The sequence below is a fragment of the Festucalex cinctus genome, chromosome 9 (assembly GCF_051991245.1).
Source record: "Festucalex cinctus isolate MCC-2025b chromosome 9, RoL_Fcin_1.0, whole genome shotgun sequence".
Lineage (NCBI taxonomy): Eukaryota > Metazoa > Chordata > Actinopteri > Syngnathiformes > Syngnathidae > Festucalex > Festucalex cinctus.
The window spans coordinates 21,197,304-21,221,100 of NC_135419.1; the positions used below are offsets into that span (position 1 = coordinate 21,197,304).

Sequence of the window (23,797 nt, forward strand, 5' to 3'; positions counted from 1 at the left end):
ACTTTACACATCACCAGCTATCAAATAAGACATATCTTTAAAAATATGAATGGCAAAAATTGGAATGAAATTGGTTTAAACGTGCCAACAAAGGCGTTTGACTGCAGAGGCTAATGGGTGAAATTGATGGCAACTAAATGTAATTTATTCTCATTTTTTCCAATCACATTTTTCAAAATAGGTCTTATTTGATAGCTGGCAACATGTAGATTGGAAAACAGGTGAGTAAGTCAACGCTATTTTGTCTTTGTGGCAATGACAAACGCACCAATTTCATCAATTAGCCTCTCCAGTCAAAACGCCTATGTTGGCAAGTTTAAACACGTTTTATTCCAGTTTTTGCCAATCGAATTTTTCAAAATAGGTTTTATTTGATAGCTGGTGATGTGTAGAGTGTGAAACAGGTGAGAAGATCAACGCCATTTTGTTTTTGTGGCAATGACAGGTCACCAAAATCACCAATTTCATCCATTAGCCTCTGCAGTCAAAACGCCGATGCTGGCAACTTTAAACGCAATTTATTCTCGTTTTTTTGCCAAACAGATTTTTCAAAATAGGTCTTATTTGATAGCTGGCAATGTGTAGATTGTGAAACAGGTGAGAAAGTGAACGCCATTTCGTTTTTGTGGAAACGGGAGCCCTCCAAAATAAACAGGTTTCACCCAAAGTGAGTGGTACTTCTGCAATGGCAAACGCTGCCATCTACAGGCGAGATAGCGCAATTGCGGGTTTTTAAGGCGGTATGAAAAGATGATTTGACAGGAGCGCGACCGTGGGGCCAACTTCAGCGTCGTATAGCTTTCTTCATTCATATAAATATTGGAGATAACTTGACGTAAACGCAACATACGTGACAGTATGCCGCTGTCTCCCGGCATGAAATTATACGCTCAACTACTCAACTGTATGAGATGCTTATGAAATAAAATCAAAACAATAAATGAAACAAAATTACGAAAATGTAAGTTTGCTGGAGGTCAAAATGATTTTGGAGGACCAAAATAAAAAATAATTTACCACTATCCGCCATTTTGGTTGTTTACTTTCGCCTCAAATGGTTTCAGGTTGGAACTGGGAAAAACCAACTCTGATATATCCGACTTCTGACCGTCCTCCAATGCAGCATAAAACTAGTTATCGTTCTTCATTCATAAATATTCGTCATAACTTAACGTAAACACAACATACATGACAATATACTCAAGGACGCATCTGTTGAGGAAGGACGCATCTGTACTTGCTCCTGCACTCGCTCGTGAATCTAACTACTTGTTGATTTTTGCATTGGGATTTTTAACTACATTGTTGCAGAATGCCTGGCGGAAAAAGAGCTGACGAGAATGAGGAGATAAAATCTTCTCTTAGAAAACTCAGTGGAATGGTTGCCGAATTACTTGAAATGAAGAAGAGCATTGAGCCACTTCTTCAGGATACAGCAATTGAAGAAAGAGACACAGGAAAAAGATCGACGCATTGTTGCCTTGGAACAAAAAGTGGATGATTTGGAACAAAATCTTCGTATCAACGATGTGATAGTCACCGGTATCAAGATCAAGCCGCGCCGTGGCCCTTTGAGAGCTGCGGCTAGCACGAGCACGGAAGATTCTGACCAATATTCAGGGAACGAGACTGTGGAACAGCAAGTGACACTTCAACTCAGAGATTTGGGATTAACTGTTGATCCTGCGCACATTCAGATGTGCTTTTCGCTTCCAACTGGAGGGACACGACCACCGGCAGTTCTGATCAGGTTTGTTGACAGAAAGAAAAAGATTGCTCTTCTGAGAGACCGTCACAAGCTTCGTGGGAAACATGTCTACATCAACGAAAACCTCACCAAACGGAATGCTGACATCGCCAAAAAAGCTCGACAAATGAGAAAGAATGGACTTATCGAAAGCACGTGGACAAAAGACTGCCGAATTTTTATTCAAACTAAAGATAACTCTGGTCAACTAAAAACACGAATCGTGAAAGGAGCTGAGGAATTGGCAGCGCTTGAGAGACAACAGTAATTCACAATATCACAACAACAACAACAACAACAACATCACTAATTACCCAAAGCTGGAGTTGTATATGATTATTTGCTGACTTTGCCAAGGCTAACTCTTGTTTATACACCTGCATTGATAACATGTATTGCTGTTCCCGTTTGAATCTAAATATTGTCTGGCTCGAATTCCGTTTGGACATTTGTTGTAACAGTCAAGGCTACATGATAAGGCTGTATTGTGGCTACAATGAATCTGCTGTCAATACGCAAAATGGGGGTTGGTGGTCTGGTTCCTGGAATGCGGCTGGCGTGGGCCGCTCTGCTGGGTGAGCTAGGCTGGGCAGCGCACAGGAGTCATCAGATCCACAACATGCTAGCAACCAGTGGTGCTACCTGACCAGAATCGAGTGCTGAAATTGCTTGAATAGCAATGGGCCGAATGCAAGCCGATCTACTCTTCTGGAAAGCACAACATGTGTGAAAGCTGATCCGAGGTCAGCGAAGACCCTACTGGTGAAAGAGAAGAATTGCGCTCGCCTGGCGGGGTGGGCTTGCTGGTGGCGTCTGGGGACCGACTCACCAGTTCCAAATGACTGGGACTAGCCACAATCTACACACGGACATTCAAGATGAACTGAGCGAGCAGTGTCTGGGATAGTATGGGATGGATAACGATAAAAATTAATGACTATTATAAATAATGTATATGATTGATGCGTTATAGTAATGGGTCGATGGGGACGGGTCTCGAATAAGCTTCGGCTTCTACCCGTCAGCCCTTCTTTCGGATGTCAATGTTGCAAATAATGTGATGTGATTGATGTAAACTGTAATGTGTCCGAAAGGAAAAAATGAATAAACTAAACTAAAACTAAACTAACTAAATATGCTGCTATCTCCCTGCATGAAATTATACTATTTAATTGTATGGAATGCTTATGAAGTAAGATTTAAAAAATGAAGCAAAATTACGAAAATGTAAGTTTGCTGGAGGTCAAAATGAGTTTTGATGACCAAAATGAAAAACAATTTACCACTATTCGCCATTTTGTTTGTTTACTTTCACCTTGAATGCTTTCAGGTCGGAACTGGGAAAAACCAACTCGGATATATTTGACTTCTGACCGTCCTCCAATACAGCATAAAACTAGATATCGTTCTTCATTCATAAATATTTGACATAACTTCACGTAAACGCAACATACAGGACATTATGCTGCTATCTCCCTGTATGAAATTATACTATTAAATTGTATGGAATGCTTATGAAATAAGATTATAAAAATGAAGCAAAATCACGAAAATGTAAGTTTGCTGGAGGTCAAAATGAGTTTTGATGACCAAAATCAAAAACAGTTTACCACTATCCGCAATTTTGGTTGTTTACTTTCGCCTTGAACGCTTTCAGGTCGGAACTGGGAAAAATATCCGACTTCCGACCATCCTCGAATGCAGTATTACACACGTATACGCACACTCCCCACACACATGCCGCCATCACGTATAAAGTCAACTCGTCGATGTTTCACGGTCACATTTCACGCTGCGAGCCTGAAATCGGATTTCATTGTCGTCGGCGCCATTTTGAGCATCATCAGTGCCTTGTTAAAGCGAAAACACAGGTGGTAGGAGTCGAGGTGGAACAAACCATTTACAATCAGATGAAGGGGAGGGGGGTGTTCTGTGTTTTTGTTGTTTAAATATCACTTTAATACTCTATGGTTTAGGGTTAGGGTTATCGCTAAACGTTTCTCGCTTTTTAAAAGAACACAGTAAAAATATATCTATATATGTATATATACTCTAGACTTTTGAAAAAAAAAAAGTCTGTTGGCTGCCATTTTTGTCGTTTAGCATCTTTTGCTTTGCAACGTTTGAGTGGTGAGCCAGATTAATGCAAAAAAAAAAAAAAAACATCAGCAACAATCAGCAAAATCATATTTCATGCTGACGGGGAGAAATTGTTAGCGGTAAAAGCTGTTCCATCCCAAGTGGGAACTCGGATTTGGAGTCCAAGATGGCGCGCACGCGCTGAGCAACGTGAGTGTTTATGAAGGAGGACGTTTGACTTTGAAGCAAATTGATGAATGCAGGTGTCCTCACGGGTCACGTGACATGGATTTTTCATCTGCGTTATAGGTCATATTTCAGCAAGATGGCGGCGTGAAAGACAATAAAACACTTTGATTGACCTCTACGTCTGTGTGTGTGCATGCTTGGTAGTGGACTTAAAAGTTTGACGTTGACATATTTAGTATGAAATATTCTTCAAGATGTTTGTGTTTCTGATATCGGGGAGTTCAACTCAACTAACATGTAAAAGAAAAGTGATGTCTTGCAACTTGCGAAAGAAGACAAATTGAATGATGATGATGATGATATTTTTTTGAGCGTACTCGCTGCGTATGTCTTGTTGTGATATTACAATTTTTGTGTTGATCAATATTATTGATTGGCCTTCGGAGGGCCACAACATGCCTAAAAAAAAAAACTCAACAGTTTGTGTCCTTGGTGAAAATTATCTAGGGCAGTCAAAATTAATTGATTAATAGACATTTAGAATGGCCCAAATCTTCTGATTTTAGCATATCAGTAACAGTAATCGTTGACTGATTTCTGTTACCCTTGATGAAAGCAGACCGATTATCGTCTGCCTTGAATCCAAATAAGACATTTGCAAACATCGGTTTTGGAAAACAATGACCAGATGGGTAATATAGTCCAATATCAATCCTCCTTTTTTATAAATCACTATACGAATATGAAGTACAGCTGCACAACATATCGAAAAAATATCGATGTTGCGATATTGGCCCATGCGAAATGCGTATCGCAAAGACATGCAACAAGTTCCATATGGAATTTGATGCTTTTATTTGACCAATCAGCCGCTAACTAAAATGTGCACTACCATCCAATAGTTGATTATCGAGAGATCATTACAATTAATTAATTAAGATTAGACTTAGACTTAGACTTAGACTTGGCTCCCTCTGGGAAATTTACATTTCCAGCAGCAACAAGAACAGGTAATAAAATAAAATAAAAAATACATTATTATTATTATTATTATTATTATTATTATATTGAGTTTGCTTATGTTGTCTGCATGAAAAAAAATGTAATTATTTCACTAGATAATAAAAATGTAATTTCTTTACGCACATGTTAACTATCATAATAATATCGATATCGCTATATTCAGCAACTATATCGCACGATTTTCCAATGTTGTGCAATTATGAAGTACAAAATAAGCACCAATCACTAGTTAATAAACAGTAATTCGGGGGAAAATGTTTTTTCGTAATACACTTTAATGCACAATGAAATTAAGTCCAATGAATCGATTGAATAATCGATAGATTAATTGATTGTGAAAATATTTGATAGTGACAGCACGATCGGACCAAACGTATCAATTTATTGGTACCCCAAAATAAATCCGATTAATCGGTTGAATAATTGATAGATGAATCAGTTGTAAAAATATTTGATAGTAATAGAACTAAACGTACCAATTTTTGGGTTCCCCAAACCAAAATCGTAGGTGCGAAAATTGGAGCATAATTGTACTTCCTGTTGAGTGAGCCATGAGGTTTGAGGCAGCCATTTTGGGCTCCTTCCAGAACTTGTTTGGATGTTGGAAGGAAGTCATGTGACTTGACGGTAGGGAAGAGGTCATCATGACGTGATTGTAACTTCCTGGATCAATTTTGTGACGTCTGGTGATTGACAGAATGTCGTTGACATTGTCGGGGGGGGGGCACTTGAACCCGTGTGGGACAACATTGGACCGCCAATATTTCTTTTCAAAATAAACCGAGTGGGGGCTATTGAAATTGATATTTCTGAATCTGGTGCCGATCTTGATGACACGAATGTTGATGCGTGTCATGTGACTGCTGCTCTCCTCCTCCTCCTCCTCAGGTCCTCCCGTCAACGTCACCTGCAACATCTTCATCAACAGTTTTGGCTCCATCGCCGAGACTACCATGGTAAGTCTCTCCCTCTCTCGCTTGGCTTCATCAAATGTCACCAATTGGTTTTGTTTTCCCTCTCGGGGCCATAATCGTAAATTTGGTTCCTGCTTCCAATGTTGAAAGCACACTAGTGAATCTTATCCACCATTTTTCAAGTTAGTCACAAGTTTTAGTCCAGTTTCAACCACGCTTGTTAGTTTCTATCATAGTTAGTAGGGGTGGGAATCTTTGACTTTCTCACAATTCGATTTGATTCAGATTTTTGGGTCTGATTTTCGATTCACAATGATTTGATTGACAATGGTTTCTGCTTCAATTTATAGATGTGCAAATAATCGTCACAATCTACTCCAGTCTGACTCGCTAATGCTAATTAGCATGCTATTCGTCGCACGCTAATGCTAATTATCGCGCTACTCGCTGCACTTTTATCCCTTAAAAGAATCGGCTATTCATACAAAAATGCTTCAGGAATGTTTACAGAGAAGCATCTTAACATGACTCACCGGCACATGCTCTTCCCCCCAAAAAATTTACTTTTATTGGCATAACTTGATCATGACTTTTTCCTTCTACCTATCTATTGTGGCTAAAACATAACAGTGTATCGGAACCACACTGCCCCTAACTGGCCAAATCGTTTACAACATGAACAGTGCTCCCAATAAAGACACACACAAACTAGGGCCAATACAGTCTAAAATAATTGAAATAAAATCGGTTTTGGGACATTTAAAATCGATTCTGAATCATACTACCGGTACCTGTAAATGACAATAGCCATTCCCTTTGAGAATCGATTTTATTTTTTATTTTTATTTTTTATTTTTTATTTTTTATTTTGGGGGGCACACCCCTAGTAGTTAGTAGGGATGTAACGATATCCAAACGTCACGATACAATATTATTATGATATGAAGCTCACGATACGATAATTATCACGATATTGTGGGGAGGTGGGCGAGATTTAATTAATGTATTGTAAAATTAAAAAAAAGGGCTCATACTAAAAAAAAGCACAATTTTGTGCTTTTGTACATAACAGCAATGTTATGTTATTATTATTATTATTATTATTATTATTATTATTATTATTATTATTATGTTATGTTGTTAATGTACGCACAAAATTGAGTTCCTCCACATAGTGACTTGTTCACAAGTATATTACGTTTCCCTTCATCTGACAATTAGCGGATATGTTAAACATAGAAGGGTCAAAACATCCCTAATGAAAATTAAATTGCACAAAAAAAAACTAGCCTCCAGAGGGTGCTCGAACCGCACAAATGCAAATCAACTTGACTTTAACAGATGTGTTGCATTTAAATATTGTGAACATGACGGCGAGTTGTTAGTCAACTTAGTTAGTAGTTAGTCAACTTCATCCCGTTTTTATTTAGTCCATTTTTAGTTTACCATATATCGAGCATTTTATTCTTTATTGTAGTTCAAGAAAACATAACTTTATTCGTCTAGTTTTAGTCAACAAAATCTGTCAACATTTTAGTCAGGACAATCATTTGACCCCGATATATATATATATATATATATATATATATATATATATATATATATATATATATATATATATATATATATATATATATATATATATATATATATATATATATATATATATACATAATTATTATTATTATTATTTTTATTTTTATTATTATTTTATTATTTTTATTTATTTTATTTTTTTATTTGTTAGCATATAATGTTGAACATTTCGGATCTAAAACTATTGCACATCAAAATTTTTGATGAAAAACAACTTAACACACAATTACAGGATATCAACAAGACATCATCGATTACATGGAAAAAATAATTGATAGATTAATCAAATAATTGTTATATGTAACTCTGAAATAATATACAGCATTTACATCGTTAATGTTGCATATGTTCATCATATTTAGCTTTTATATAGTGCGCGTGTGTCTGTGTGTTTGTGAGAGAGAGAGAGAGAGAAACAAGTGAAAAGTGGCGCTCGCTAATCCGCGGTAGCAGATTAGAAAGAAAAACAACAAAGTACGTCAATAATCGGATTTCTCATCTTTTATCCCGCCGCCAAATTCATTTAGACGATCCCGTGACAACAACGTGTTTGTGTTTGTGTGCGTGTGTGTGTGAGCACACTTTGAATTAGGGCTGTCAATTGATTGATTATCAAATTAATCGACAACTATTTTAATAATGGAGTAATCGTTTGGGGCCATGTTTTTTAAATTTAAAATCTTCTGATTTCAACATAGCAGTAATGATTCACTGATTTATGTCGCCCTAAATGTGGAAAAAAAAAAAAAAAGAAGACGATTATTGCTATTGATTATCTTCTGTGTTGACTCAAAATAAGACATTTGCTAACATCTGTTTTTATTTTGGAAAACAATCACCGAACCGGTAACATAGTACAACATCAATCATCAATCTCCCCCTTTTTTTTTTAATATATATTTTTTTGATTTTTAAACCACTATACGAGTACAAAATACGGAAGAAAAAAAAACACACCAATCAATCACTTAATTGACAAACCGTAATCAGAGAAAAATAATGCTTTGGTAATCCATTTTAATGCAAAAATAAAATGAATCTGACTAGTTGATTAATCAATTGAATACCCAATAGATAAGTCAATTCTAAAAAATATTTGATAGCGAACGTATTCATTTGAATCTTTTGGACGACTTCATCTTTTTGTGTCATTTGATGGAAACACTCACACAAACAAGCAAAAATTCAACGTTAATATTTTTTTTTAATTGTTATATTTTGATGTTTATTATATATATTTATATATTATATTCTGTATTATTATATTTATTATTATATTATTTTGTTATAATATTATGAATTTTTGTTTTTTGGTATTATTTTTTATTTGTATTATTATTTATTTATTTTTATTATTTATTGATATATTTTTATATATATATATTATATATATATTTATATATTATATTATGTATTTATATTATATTTATATTTATATTATTTTGTTATAACATTATGAATTTTTGTTTTTTGGTATTTTTTATTTTTATTATTATTTATGTATTTATGTTTTATTTTTATTTTTATTTATGTATTTATTTTTTGTTATTTATTGATATATTTTGATATTTATTATACATATTTATATATTATATTATGTATTTATATTATATTTATATTTATATTATTTTGTTATAACATTATGAATTTTTGTTTTTTGGTATTTTTTATTTTAATTATTATTTATGTATTTATGTTTTATTTTTATTTTTATTTATGTATTTATTTTTTGTTATTTATTGATATATTTTGATAGTTATTATACATATTTATATATTATATTATGTATTTATATTATATTTATATTTATATTATTTTGTTATAATATTGTGAATTTTTGTTTTTTGGTATTTTTTATTTTTATTATTATTTATGTATTTATGTTTTATTATTTATGGATATATATATATATATATATATATATATATATATATATATATATATATATATATATATATATATATTATATTTTGTATTTATATAATATTTATATTCATATTATGTTTGTTATAATATTCTGAATTCTTATTTTTTGTATATTTTTTTACTTTTATTATTTATTTATTTATTTTTATTATTTATTGATACATTTATATATATATATATATATATATATATATATATATATATATAATGCATTTATATTATATTTATATTTATATTATATTTGTTATAATTTTATGAATTCTTATTTTTATTTTTATCTTAATTATTAGTTTATTATTATATATTATTTATTTTTGTTTTTATTATTTTTTTTATATATTTATATATATATTAAGTATATATAGATTATATTATGTATTTATATTATATTTATATTTATATTATTTTGTTATAATATTATGAATCTTTTTTTATTATTATTATTAGGTATTTTTTATTTATTTATTGATATTTATTTTATTATTATTATTATTACTATTAATTATTATTTATGAATGTATGTATTTAATTATTTATTTTTTTATTAGTTTTATCGTAGATGATCGTGGATTTATGACCTGAGCAATATATCGATGACCATGGTATCGTTATATCGTGAGATCATCGTTCTGGTGCGCCTTTGTATGGCATATGGTCTGGTATGGTATGATGAGGTACCTGCAGGTTCCCACCCCTAATATGGTAGATATTGCTATATTTCAAACCTGTGATTGTCAGTTTTTGCGCACCAAATGACTGTCCGGCTTGTGATCTGCTCGCAATTGCCTAAATAACGGTTTTGCGTCCAATGCCTTTTGCACTTATTTGACGCCTTCTTTTTGTGTCGTTTGATGTCGGACTTGTTTATTGCGAGGACTATCTTGGGTTTTTTCCAGGACTACCGCGTGAACATCTTTTTGAGGCAGCAGTGGAACGACCCGCGCCTGGCGTACAGCGAGTACCCGGACGACTCGTTGGACCTGGACCCGTCCATGCTGGACTCCATCTGGAAGCCCGACTTGTTCTTCGCCAACGAGAAGGGGGCCAACTTCCACGAGGTCACCACCGACAACAAGCTGCTGCGCATCTCCAAGAACGGAAACGTGCTCTACAGCATACGGTAACAAACGCTTTCTTCTTATTATCCCATGATGCTTTCCTATCGTTTGGGTGCAAGCGCAACTTGGACAGCAAGTCGACTGGTTGCCTATGCAGCTGCATCTGCTGCAAAAGTAACTGGTAAAAAAAAAAAAAGTATAAATATATATCTGTAAAAGTCGTGATTTGTACTTGTAAAAAATTGTACTTTAAAAATGTACATGTAAAATGTACAAAAATATATATGTAAAATGTTTAAAAAAATGTACATGTAAAAAAAATATATGTAAAACAATCAACCTTAAAACAAATTTGTACCTGTAGAAAAATGTATAAATATGTATCTATAAAATTCATAATCTGTACCTGTAAAAAACGTGTACCTATAAAAAAATCAATTTAAAATGTACACGTAAAAAAAGTACAAAAAAAAGTACATGTAAAAAATAAATGAAAAATGTACATGTAAAAAATAAATTAAAAAAAATTGTACCTGTAAAACAAATTTGTACCTGTAGAAAAAAAGTGTAAAAATACATCTGAAAAAGTTGTGATTTGTACCTGTAAAAAATTGCACTTTAAAAATGTACATGTAAAAATGTACAAAAAATATACATGTAAAAATATGTGCATATCTGTAAAAGTCGTGATTTCTACCTGTAGGAATGACAACTTGTAGTCAAAGAAGTCGCCACTCGGAGTCATGTGACTTTTGCACCAAATTTTTCCCTTGCTACAGATGGTGCTAAACTGATTTGTACTCGTAGAGAAGGGGGCGGGCTCTGGAGGATTTGCGTGGGCTGAAGCTCAACCTCATTGGTTCAAATTTGCACTTTTTTCTAGAGGTACGAAAAAAAATTCTACAGGTACATTTTTTTTATTTTTTTTTACGGGTACACATTTTTTTAGTACACTTTTTTTACAGGTACATTTTTTTTATGTACTGATTTTTCTTTTTTTACCGGTATAATTATTTTTACAGTTCATTTTTTTTTACAGGTACAAATCACGACTTTTACAATACAAATGTATGGTCTCGTGTCGACATTGACGTCGTTCCTGACCAAGCAAGTGATCAGAGTGGGACCGGCCGGCCGCTTTTCTTTTCACGGCCCGTGCGCGTCCGATTCAAGGCTGCGCCAGTTTATAGCCGCCGCCTCCTCCTCCTCTGGCTTCCTTTTATTGCTCGGACTCGCCTCGCCGCTAATCTACGGAAGCTTTTTAGTATTCCGGCGGCGTGCGGCGTCCATCATGGTGTCCACCAGCAGCAGCAGAAGGAGGAGGAGAAGCTCCGAGAGTCCTTCGCATCGCATCGCATCACATCAGATGATGACGAGACAATGGAGATTCCTTCGCAAAGCGGGATGAAAAGTGCTCCTTTGCAAAACGGGTGGCAGGTGCGAGGCTTTGTCGTTTGCGGGCCCCGAAAATGACTTCATTTTCAACGCGCATTTTGCAAGTCTCAAAGTTTGGCGCATTTGGCGAGACTGAAAAAAGGATGATTAGGACGGAGGCCTCCGTTTATGTTGTTATTTCACAGGAAAGACAAAATAGGACTCGATATCCACAAAGCAGAAAATGAGCAATTTGTTTACAATTTATTTCTATATTTACAATTATTGATTTTGTTTTACAATTTATTTCTATATTTCCAATTTATATTTTACAATTATTTTATTATTTATTTATATACAATTTATTAAACGCAAAATAGCACTCGATTACCAAAAACGTTCAACTTCAAAGCATAAAAGGAACAATTTATTTATATTTTATTTATTTATTTGCAATTATTTATTTATTTTTGCAATTTACAATTTATTTTTATATTTACAATTTATATTTTACTATTTTATTATTTATTTAATTGCACTTTATTTGTTAAATGCAAAATTGGACTCGATTCCCACAAACTTTCAGATTCAACTTCAAAGCAGAAAAGGAACAATTTATTTGCAATTTTATTATTCATTTATTTATTTATTTATTTATATATATATATATATATATATATATATATATATATATATATATATATATATATATATATATATATATATATATATATATATATATATATCAAGTCCTAGTTTGCATATAATAAATAAATTGTAAATGTAAAAACAAATTGTAAATGTAAAAAAAATAAATCATTGTGTATATATATATATATTAGGGGTGTTAAAAAAATCGATTTGGCGATATATCGCAATACTACATCGCGCGATTCTCGAATCGATTCAATTAATTTTTTTTTTTTTTTTTTTTTTTTTTTTTTTTACAGGTACATTACAAGTACTCAGAATTGTTCATTCGGTAGTCTTACCGATTCAACGTCTTATCATCATTGCCTTTTTTTTTTGTGTGTGTGTGTGTGTGTGAATCGATTTTTAAACTTCCATTTTTAATGGAAAAATATTCAACAAAACGTCTGACTTCGGGTTAGGATTCACACCTTGAGCATGGAAGAATGTTATATGAACAGAACATTAAGCCTTAATATTTTATTTTAATGCTGTTCAAACATGAAGCAAATTACAACCTCAATAAGACTGAAATTTCAGATAAATAAATAATACATTTTCATATAAATCTTACACTCTACAAGCTTACTGATTAGTATTTTGTAAATTTGAATGAAAAAAAATCGCAACAATCGACTTATAAATTCGTATCGGGATTAATCGGTATCGAATCGAATCTTGACCTGTGAATCGTGATACGAATCGAATCGTCAGGTACTAGGCAATTCACACCCCTAATATATATATATATATATATATATATATATATATATATATATATATATATATACAATGATTTATTTTTTTTACATTTACAATTTGTTTTTACATTTACAATTTATATTTTACAATTATTTTATTGTTTATTTATTTACAATTTATTTATTATATGCAAACTAGGACTTGATTCCCACAAACTTTCAGCTTCAACTTCAAAGCAGAACGGTAACAATGTATTTGTAATTTATTTATTTATTTACAATTATTTATTTATTGTTACAATTTATTTTTATATTTACATTTTACAACGTATATTTTGCAATTATTCTATTATTTATATATTTTTCCTTGTGAAAATATGATTTTATTCTGCTCGGATTGCAACTCTTTGCCCTAACAAAATACATCTTTATTATTATAATTTATAAACAACTTTTTTTTTCTTGAAAAAGTACAACTTTATTCTCACATTTCAACTTTTATAAAACACAAAACCAAGAATTTGTTCTTGTAATAGTGCAGCTTTGAAAAATGCAAAAAAAAAAATTCTGTTAAGATAGTGAATTTTCATCACACTAAAAAAATGTCTCAATTGTTGTAAAAATGATGAACAATCTTTTTCTTGACAAAATCAAAATCCACCTTTATTCTCATAATATTACCAAAAAAAAAATCATAATGGTTGCTGTGGCATTTATTTGTCCTTTTGTTGAATTTCATTTGCTCAAAACGTGTTTAACGGCGTCCGCTGCGCTCGCACGCTCGGATGTCTAAAATGTCCTCCTTCTGCCTTCACTTGTTGAGTTTTGAGCAGCGGGCGATTTTTATGACGCCGGCATTTGATGGCCGCATTTTTATTGCCTCCTGCCAGGGAAAAATCCGCATTAGAGGCGGAGCGCTCGCTTGCTCGCTTTGCCGCATCGCCACCCCGTCCGTCCCTTTCGCTCGACGCGTGCCAAGACCCGCAAGCCCGCATTCGAACCCGGAAGCTCTCGGCTGGCGGGCGCACGCGCCAACCACTAGCGCACCGCGCTGACCGTCACTTACGCAACACCCGCATCAATTTGTTTCGAGCAATTGTTTATTTTCAATGATTTCAACGACTGCAGCAAATGCAGTCGGATGTTTAATCGGCTGACGCACATCAACGCCGTCGTCACGCACACACTGATACTGCGCGCATGCGTGTGTATGTGTGTGTGTGTGTCAGAATAACGCTGGTGCTGGCCTGTCCCATGGATCTGAAGAACTTCCCCATGGATGTGCAAACGTGCATCATGCAACTGGAAAGCTGTGAGTACGCACGCACACCCACACACACCTACACACACACATTTTCAAAGTTAATGTGCACAAGTGTTTGTAATATATGTACGTACACGCACTTGAACACGTTTGCTCATATATTATACGCACATATAATACACAAACACACACATATACACACATTTATAGTGTTCACATCTATTTTTAGTATTTTTAGTAATATTCAGTAGTCTTGTGTATTTTCTTCGTATTTTTTTGTATTTTAATTTTAGTATTTTGTAGTAGTATTTTGCTGTATTGTTTATTGTGGGGGTTTTTTAGTATTTTTTTTACATTTTTATTTTTAGTATTTTGTTAGTCGTATTTTGTAGTATTGTGTATTTTTTTTTTTTTTTTTTTTACATTTGTATTTTTTGTATTTTGTAGTATTGTGCATTTTGTTTTTTAGTATTTTTTTATATTTTTATTTAGTATTTTGTAGTATTGTGTATTTTGTTTAGAATTTTTAAATATTTTTATTTTTTACTATTTTGTAGTAGTATTGTTTATTTTGTTTTTTAGTATTTTTTATATTTTTATTTTTAGTATTTTTGTAGTACTATTTTGTAGTGTCTATTTTGCTTTTTAGTATTTTTATATTTTGATTTTTAGTATTTTGTAGTATTTTGTATTTTGTTTTTTAGGTTTTTTTACATTTGTATTTTTAGTATTTTGTAGTATTGTGTATTTAGTTTTTTAGTATTTTTTATATTTTTATTTTTAGTATTTTTGTAGTACTATTTTGTAGTCTTGTATTTTAATACACTGCCACTTACACGTTTCTTGTGTATATATACACCCACACAAGGAGTACAAAGACGCACATTCCCACATTTATAGTAAAAGCACACACACATTTGTAGTATATATACACACATATGGTACACACAAAATATCCAAACAAAAACACACATTTCGAATATATACACATAAACACACATTTATCATGTATGAACACACTCACATAATTAAAGTAGTGCATGTGCAAACAGTGAAATGATCCACACACGTACGCACGTACGTATAGATGTGTGTGCGCAGACGTGAGGCGGCTGGCAAGCAGGGCGGATGCACTCCGGGCCCGGCGGTGACGTCACTTAGTAACCATAGCGACCGCATCCCTTGGCCCGCCTCCTTCCTCTCTACTTTTGCTTTTCAATAACAACAAGAAAAGAAAAGAAAAGAAAAGAAAAGAAAAGAAAAGAAAAGAAAAGAAAAGAAAAGAAAAGAAAAGAAAAGAAAAGCATCCATGTGATCAGTAAAAGCGGACACGCTGCCAACGGTGCTACGCTAAGCGGCTACAAGTTATTAACTAATTGACTGGCGGCCATTTTGACTGAAGCAACCTCTGGCTGATTGACCAGATTTGAACTGCTTTTGCAAGGCCCACAGAATATTCTGTTCTATTGCTATCAAAACATGGAACCTGCCAAAAGAAAGATTAAAGTCTCTTCTTTCATCACGAAAAAAAAAGTATCTTTCTACCTGTTTCCGTTTTGCAGAAATTAGCATTAGAATATAGCTAAGTTTTATTCGTCACATTCCTGGTGAAACCACTGGCAAGAAGAGCTTGTTGCAACATGGCCCTGGTTGATCTCTTATACTCTGCTGCCACCTGCTGGCCGTTTTTGTAATAACTACCATTTCTTCAAGCGTTTTTTGCAGTTGAGAGGCTGCAACAAAGCCTTCTCTATGCTCTAGCATAAAAATAAACATTAAAAAAAAACGTATAAATCCGTCTTTGGCACACTTAACACATTTATATGGAACATATTTTTCCGTTTTTGGCATCAAATGAGTGAAAGATGCTGAGTGATGCTAAGCTAGCGTGTTTGCGTGCGTGCAGTTGGCTACACGATGAACGACCTGATCTTCGAGTGGGATGAGAAGGGCGCCGTGCAGGTGGCCGACGGCCTGACGCTGCCGCAGTTCATCCTCAAGGAGGAAAAAGACCTCCGATACTGCACCAAGCACTACAACACGGGTGAGTGAGTGGCGCAAACACGACGGGCTAACGTTTACGCCGTAACACCTTAAAACTCCACAGACACTTTAAAAAAAAAAAAAAAAAAGGACTCAAAACCTTCCTACACTTTTCTCCGTCCATCCTCTCTCAGTATGCGTGCGTGCGTGTTTTGTTGGCTGTCTCCCAAAACACGCCGGTGAAGGTGCGTTGTTTTGTGCGGCCGGGATTTATTAGCTGCAGTGTGACTGCCAGAGGAGCGATTCCGCCCGGCAACACAAAGAGGGGGCGACAAAAAAAGCCTCTTGAAATACTAATTAACTCGCCGCCTGCTGCATTGCACAACTCGCCTTCCCTGCACGCCGCAGGAACAATAACACAACCACAACCCGAGCAATGCGTCTTTCGCACCTTGCAATAATCTTGACAATATTGCTCTCATGTTTGCGCGTCTTCACAAGATCAACACTGGACTGAAAAAATCTACAACAGCAATACGAGTCACAACTGCCCTTACTGGACAACAGTCTACCGTCAAAATGGTCATCACTACTTGGCAACAATCTGCCTTCCATCTGAAGGAAGGAAAGAGGGAGGGAAGGAAGGGAGGAAGGAAGGAGGGAAGAAAGAACGAATGAACGAAGGAAGGGAAGGAGGGAGGGAGGGAGAAAGGAAGGAAGGCTGCAATGAAGGAAGGGAGGGAAGGAGGGAGGAAGGAAGGAACGAAGGAAGAGAGGAAAAGAGCAAGGAAGGCTACAAGGAAGGAAAGAACGGAGGGAGGGAGGCAGGTAGGGATGGAGGGAGCAAGGAAGGAAGGAAGAAAGGCTGCAATGAAGGAAGGAGGGACTAAGGAAGGGAGGGTTGGAGGGAGGGAGGGAGGAAGGAAGGAAGGGAGAGAGGAAACAAGGAAGGCTACAGTGAAGGAAGGAAAGAAGGAAATTACGAACGAAGGGAAGGAGGGAGGGAGGATTTGTGTTTGATAACCATATTTGTCCACATTTGTTAATTTACAAGAGTATGACGAACTGGAAAAAAATACTTTACTATACATTTGCAAATGATGTAAAATATTAATTTGCAATTAATCAGGAGTCAACTATGGAAATCATGCAATTAATTATGATTAAAAGTTATAATGAACTGACAGCTGTAATATATGAACAGCATATGCATATATGTGTGTACGTATTTGAATGTGATGTGGGAAGGGGAGTTTCATTAGTTTGACTGCATGAAAAATGGCATTCAAAGCATGACATTTGGTTTGCTGATAACTGCAGAAGCCGTCATGTTTGTTATTATTATTATTTTTAAATAATAGCATAAAACTCTCAAGTCAGTAAACGTCTCAATCTCAGCAAGCAGCAATTTTGCACGGCCATTTGAGTCAACTCGGCGAGAATGGGCAACGGGCGGCCCAAGTGAAAACCGTCTGTTGACGGTTTTCCAGCGTGACGTCGGCCATGTTGTTGCCGTCAGCGGCCATTTGACTTGCCATCGTTTTGCTCTTCTACGTTTCAATGTTGCCCGAGATGACAAAGACGCCAGTCGACTTTCTACGCCGTCAACTTCTTACTCCTCAACTCGTCCTCACGCTTCAGCCGCCACAGATGCTCCTTCGCCTCCTTCTCCTCGCTGCCTCCTTGACCCTTGACCTTATCCGCTCTCCAACCGAATTCACCACCGTCAACTTTCGCTGCAGAATCGCAACTCGTTCATCTGAGACGAGCGAACGTCGATGGCGGACGCGACTCTTTGTTTGGAGGCGGGGCCAAAAATTTGAGATTCGGGTCGAATTGGAATCCTTCACTCTAACATTGCGCATCACAACATAAACGAGAAATTTGAATGTATTTGTAAACAAGTTATTTTAGCAATGCAAAGCTTTCACATTTGAAGTGGCACCTGTGGATCCACACGACTGCTCAACAGAACCAATTTTTGTTGCAATAAACGTTCATTAATTTAGTAATTTAATTAAATTTAATTAGTATTTAATTTTTTTTAATTTTAAAGTTTAATTGAATTTAAAAAAATTATTTAATAATTAAGCCATTTTTAAATTTTAATTAAATTTTTAAAAAAAACTAATTTTTATTTTAAATTTTAATTTTAAATTCATTTTAATTTAGTAATTTAAGCTGAAATGAAGCAAGGATGAATATAATATAATATAAATAATACAAATGTTCATTAATTTAATAATTTCATTCATTTTAATTTTTAGTTTACATTTTTATTTTAAGTTTTTTTAATTTTAAATTTTAGTTTAATTTATTTATTTTGTATTTAATTAAGATTTAATTAATTTATTTATTTAAGCCATTTTCTATTTTAATATAATTTTAAATATTTTTTTATTTTTATTTTAAATTTTAATTTAATTTTTTTTCTTCTTTTTTTCTTTTAAGAGATTTTAATTTAAAATTAATTTTAATTTAGTAATTTAAGCTGAAGTGAAGCAAGGATGAATATAATATAAATAATACAAATGTTCATTAATTTAATAATTTCATTCATTTTAATTTTTAGTTTACGTTTTTATTTTAAGTTTTTTTAATTTTTAATTTTAGTTTAATTTATTTATTTTGTATTTAATTAAGATTTAATTAATTTATTTATTTAAGCCATTTTCTATTTTAATATAATTTTAAATATTTTTTTATTTTTATTTTAAATTTTAATTTAATTTTTTTTCTTCTTCTTTTTTTCTTTTAAGAGATTTTAATTTAAAATTAATTTTAATTTAGTAATTTAAGATGAAGTGAAGCAAAGATGGATTTAAATATAAATAATAAATAAATAATAAAAATAAACTTTCCTTAATGTAGTAATTTAATTCATTTTAATTATTCATTTACATGTTCATTTGAAATTTTAAAAATTTTAAATTTTAATTTAATTTTTTTTATTTAATTAAGATTAATTAATTAATTTAATTAAGTAATTTTTATTTTTATTTAATTTATTTTTTTTTATTTTTGTAATTTTTATCTTAAAATTGTATCTTAAATTTTAATTTAAAATTAATTTTACTTTATTAATTTAAGCTGAAATGAACTAACGATGGATCTTTGGCTGTACCTAAATGAGAGTTTGTCGTTTTTGTGGCACTCGTGCAAGTGCCCGAGGATGTGACGGCATTCACGGTTTTTGCGTTTTTGTTTTTGTTTTGTTTTTTGTTTTTTTGTTTTTGTTTTTTGTTTTCGCTTCAGGCAAGTTCACGTGCATCGAGGCCCGCTTCCACCTGGAGCGTCAAATGGGCTACTACCTGATCCAGATGTACATCCCGTCGCTGCTGATCGTCATCCTGTCCTGGGTGTCCTTCTGGATCAACATGGATGCCGCCCCCGCCCGGGTGGGCCTGGGCATCACCACCGTGCTCACCATGACCACGCAGAGCTCGGGTTCCAGAGCCTCCCTGCCCAAGGTCAGACAGCCCCAAGTCAAAAACAAAAAAAACAAAAAAAACATCGCACCTCCCGGCCACTAGGTGGTGACCCACATGCTGTACGCCAGTCGCGTAGTACCTTTCACGCTGCTCTCAACAAAACTTTATTTCTAAAGCACTTGAAAACAAGCATTGCTGTATCGATTCATCAACAGATATTCGACTATAATAATAATTATAAACTATCAAATTCATCGACAACAAATTTGAGTATCGATTCGTCATTGAGAAGGAGAACATTGTCCAAATCTTTAAAATTGCAGCCAGCCAATAGGAAGTCTTCTCTCATCCGTCTCATCCTTCATGAGCGCAAATTGATTGTTTTTGTTCCAAATTCCGCATTTGCAAACGTCTGCTTTGGTGGCAACGTTAAATGAGAAATGTTGCATCGTCGTCATCTATCGGTGGCTTTGCCTCATTAGCATACTTCAAAAGTTTGACATTTTAAGGGGAACGTCATCAGAGACTTTTCTATCCCTCTTCATGACAAAAAAAAAAACATAAGAAATGGAAAAATACGTCCCTGGTTGAGAATTTTTGGATTTTTTGAAAAAAAAAAAAAAAAAAAAAAAAAAAAAAGAAATGTTTGGATTTTTTTGGTAAAAAAAAAAAAAAAGGTTTAGAATGTATTAATAAGTACATTTAAAAAAACATACTATTAATGGAAAAAATGTAAATGAAAGAAGAACATATATCATGAATGAAATAGCATTTATAATAAAGTAAATATCATACCAAAACGAAAAAATATAATGCATGAAAAAAAAGATATACTATGCTGGACAAGTAAATTCAAATAATATGCTTTTAATGGGAAAAAAATGACTGTAAATAAAAATAATAATAAATGAATAAAAATAAATAATAAGACTTCCGGTTTCGGAGATAGATGGAGTAGTTGTGCAGTGCGTGCTCTCCGGTTAATTTACCTTTTTTAACAACAACAAAGCCCTCGAATCCGTTCATTCGAACTTAAGTCACTCATTTATTTGCTTGACAACGCTCTAAACGGCCAAATCAACTTTTCTAATGGCTTCTAAAGGCAGTAAGTCGAGCAAGAAAGAAGAAGCTAGCCCTAGCTTAACACTGGATGCTATCACGACACTACTTGAGCGGCACCGCGAGGAGCTCGCGGCCGAGTTCAAAAGTTCTTTCAATCAACTGGACTCAAAGTTGGACACGCTGAGACAGACTGTGGACGACCACGACCAGCGTGTGTCCTCACTAGAACTCGCCGCGGACGACTTGAGCCAACGGGTTAGCGACCTGGAGAATACCTGTGCCGCGCTTGGCAGCGACAACGCCAAACTGAAAGCCAAAGTGACTGACTTGGAGGGACGAAGCCGCCGGCAGAACATCCGCATCTTGGGGCTCCCTGAGTCTGTCGAGAGCGGCCGACCCTCCGAGTTTTTCGCGGACCTGCTGCTGGAGGTTTTCGGCCCCGAGGTGCTGCCTTCCAAGCCGGACATCGACAGAGCCCACCGAACCCTGGCGGCCAAACCGGCTCCCGGGCAGCGACCGCGGCCGGTGATCGTCCGCCTCCACCGCTACCAGACCAAGGACCTGCTCATCAGGGAGTCGCGCCGGAGGGGGATGCTCGACTACCGCGGCCACAAGATCCGAGTGGTGGAGGATTACACTCCCGAGGTGGCCAGCCAGCGCGCAGAGTACCGAGATGTCATGGCGGAGCTGTACAAGCGGAGTCTGAAACCCGCGCTGCTGTACCCAGCCCGGCTGCGGCTCACGCTGGCCGGTGGAGCCAGGAAATGGATCGGCTCAGTCGAGGAGGCGCAGAAGTACATCGACGGCCTTCCCAAGTCATCCCATGCTTCATAGACACCTCCTATAACCTGACTGGATGAGAGGTAACTCTGCCGTGGTTCCGGACGGCCAAGGAGCACCGACACGCTGGTTTGTTTACATGTCGACCGTAATTACTTTATTACAACAACGCAGCCGAGCCATGCAGGACACGCTTGGAACGCGTTTATCGTAACTGTTTCAATATGAAAGAACTTAAATAATTTGCCCGTAGTTACAATTGTGTGTGCGTGCCATACATATTATATGTTTTGTTTTGTCTCTTTGTTTATATGTTCGCAATCTGATTGACTGCTGTAGTGGAGCCAGCACATTTATAACTTTAAGATTACAGTCATGTCAGTGTGCACTGTTTTACATTCAGTTGTTCCTTTTTTTTTTTTTTGTACTAGGTCCGTATTTAATTTAATGTAATGTAATTCTGTTCAACTCTTTTTAATTTGATTTAATCTGAGTCTGGTAAATCTTTCAGGACTGTTTAATGTTCTAATATTGTTTATAGGGGTGTTTTATTTTTACTGTTCTAATGTTTGATACCGGAGGAGTAGTTTGAGTTGAAACAGGAAGATTTAGAGTTAGATGTTTGGGTTTGAGAGCTTGCTGCTTTTCTTTTTAGCAGCTTTCTTGGGAGGGGTGGGGGGTGGGGGGGTGTCACTGCCAACAGTTGGGGAATCAAATGTACATACATATATTTTTCTTTTGACCTGCCATTTATCTAATCTCACACTCTTTACTTTTTTCTATCGCACATGGATAGTTGTGTGAATTTTGTTAGTTGGAATGTTAGAGGCTTGAACCACCCAGTGAAGAGAAGGAAGATTTTTTCACACTTGAAACAGCTTAAAGCAGATATCGCTTTTCTGCAAGAAACCCACGTTCGCAGCTCAGACAGCAGCCGCCTGCTGATGGGTTGGGGGGGAGGAGCATTCCACTCCTCCTTTCAGGCTAAGGCCAGAGGAGTTTCAATCTTAATATCTCCAAATATTACCTTTGAGCCTCATAATGTGACCTCTGATAAGTTTGGCCGATATGTTATTGTGACTGGGAAATTATACAACACAATGGTGGTTCTTGTTAATGTTTATGCCCCCAACGTGGATGAACCAACTTTTTTTGAGCACCTATTTTCATTACTCCCAGACCTAAATACACATTCTTTCATCTTTGGAGGTGACCTGAACTGCTGGCTGGATCCGCTCTTAGACCGGTCTTCCACCAACCCTGGCACGCCTAGTAAATCAGCCGACCTTATTCAGGCCTTCCTCATGCAGTATGGTGTTTGTGATGTGTGGCGTTCTCTACATCCCCAGGAAAAGGAATACTCCTTTTTTTCACACGTTCATCACACATATTCACGCATAGACTATGTTTTCCTTGACCATGGTCTGCTCCCCCTTGTCCGATCCTGTGACTACCATAGTATTGTCATTTCGGACCACGCGCCCGTCTCCATGGCCATCTCCCTCCCAAATCTCCCCCGGAGGAGCAGACAGTGGCGTTTCAACTCCACTCTGCTGTCTGACGACAAATTTGTGGAGTTCATAGAAAACGAAATAACTTTTTTCTTGTCCACTAACATATCCCCTGAGGTCTCCAGTCTGGTTGTATGGGATGCCCTTAAGGCCTACCTCAGGGGACAAATCATATCTTACACAGCTCAAATGAAAAGTAGAGCTAACAAGGAGCGTTCAGATTTGGCTCATCAAATTGGGGAAATTGACAAACAATATGCGCTAACTGAAAATCAAAATCTTTATAAAAAACGATTAGCGCTCCAAACTAAGTTTGACCTACTCACTACCCATTCGGTTGAATATTTGCTCCTGAAAAACAAAGCCACATTTTATGCCCATGGAGACAAGGCCGACAAGCTGCTTGCAAACCAGTTGAAGGGCTTTTCTGCGAAGCAAAACATAACTAAAATCCATACATATAACGGTG

General features: G+C 35.3%; 1 protein-coding gene across 4 annotated transcripts in view; it reads left to right on the top strand.

Annotated features, from left to right (window-relative positions):
* The window catches only part of glra1 (glycine receptor, alpha 1), a 69,333-nt gene that overhangs the window by 34,045 nt on the left and 11,491 nt on the right, over nt 1-23,797 (top strand). For all 4 annotated transcript variants that reach the window (XM_077533013.1, XM_077533014.1, XM_077533016.1 and 1 more), the window contains 5 exons: nt 5,927-5,994; nt 10,371-10,594; nt 14,527-14,609; nt 16,468-16,605; nt 19,800-20,014. In XM_077533013.1, the coding sequence (XP_077389139.1) occupies nt 5,927-5,994; nt 10,371-10,594; nt 14,527-14,609; nt 16,468-16,605; nt 19,800-20,014 (728 nt within the window). The remainder of the gene's footprint in view (nt 1-5,926; nt 5,995-10,370; nt 10,595-14,526; nt 14,610-16,467; nt 16,606-19,799; nt 20,015-23,797) is intronic.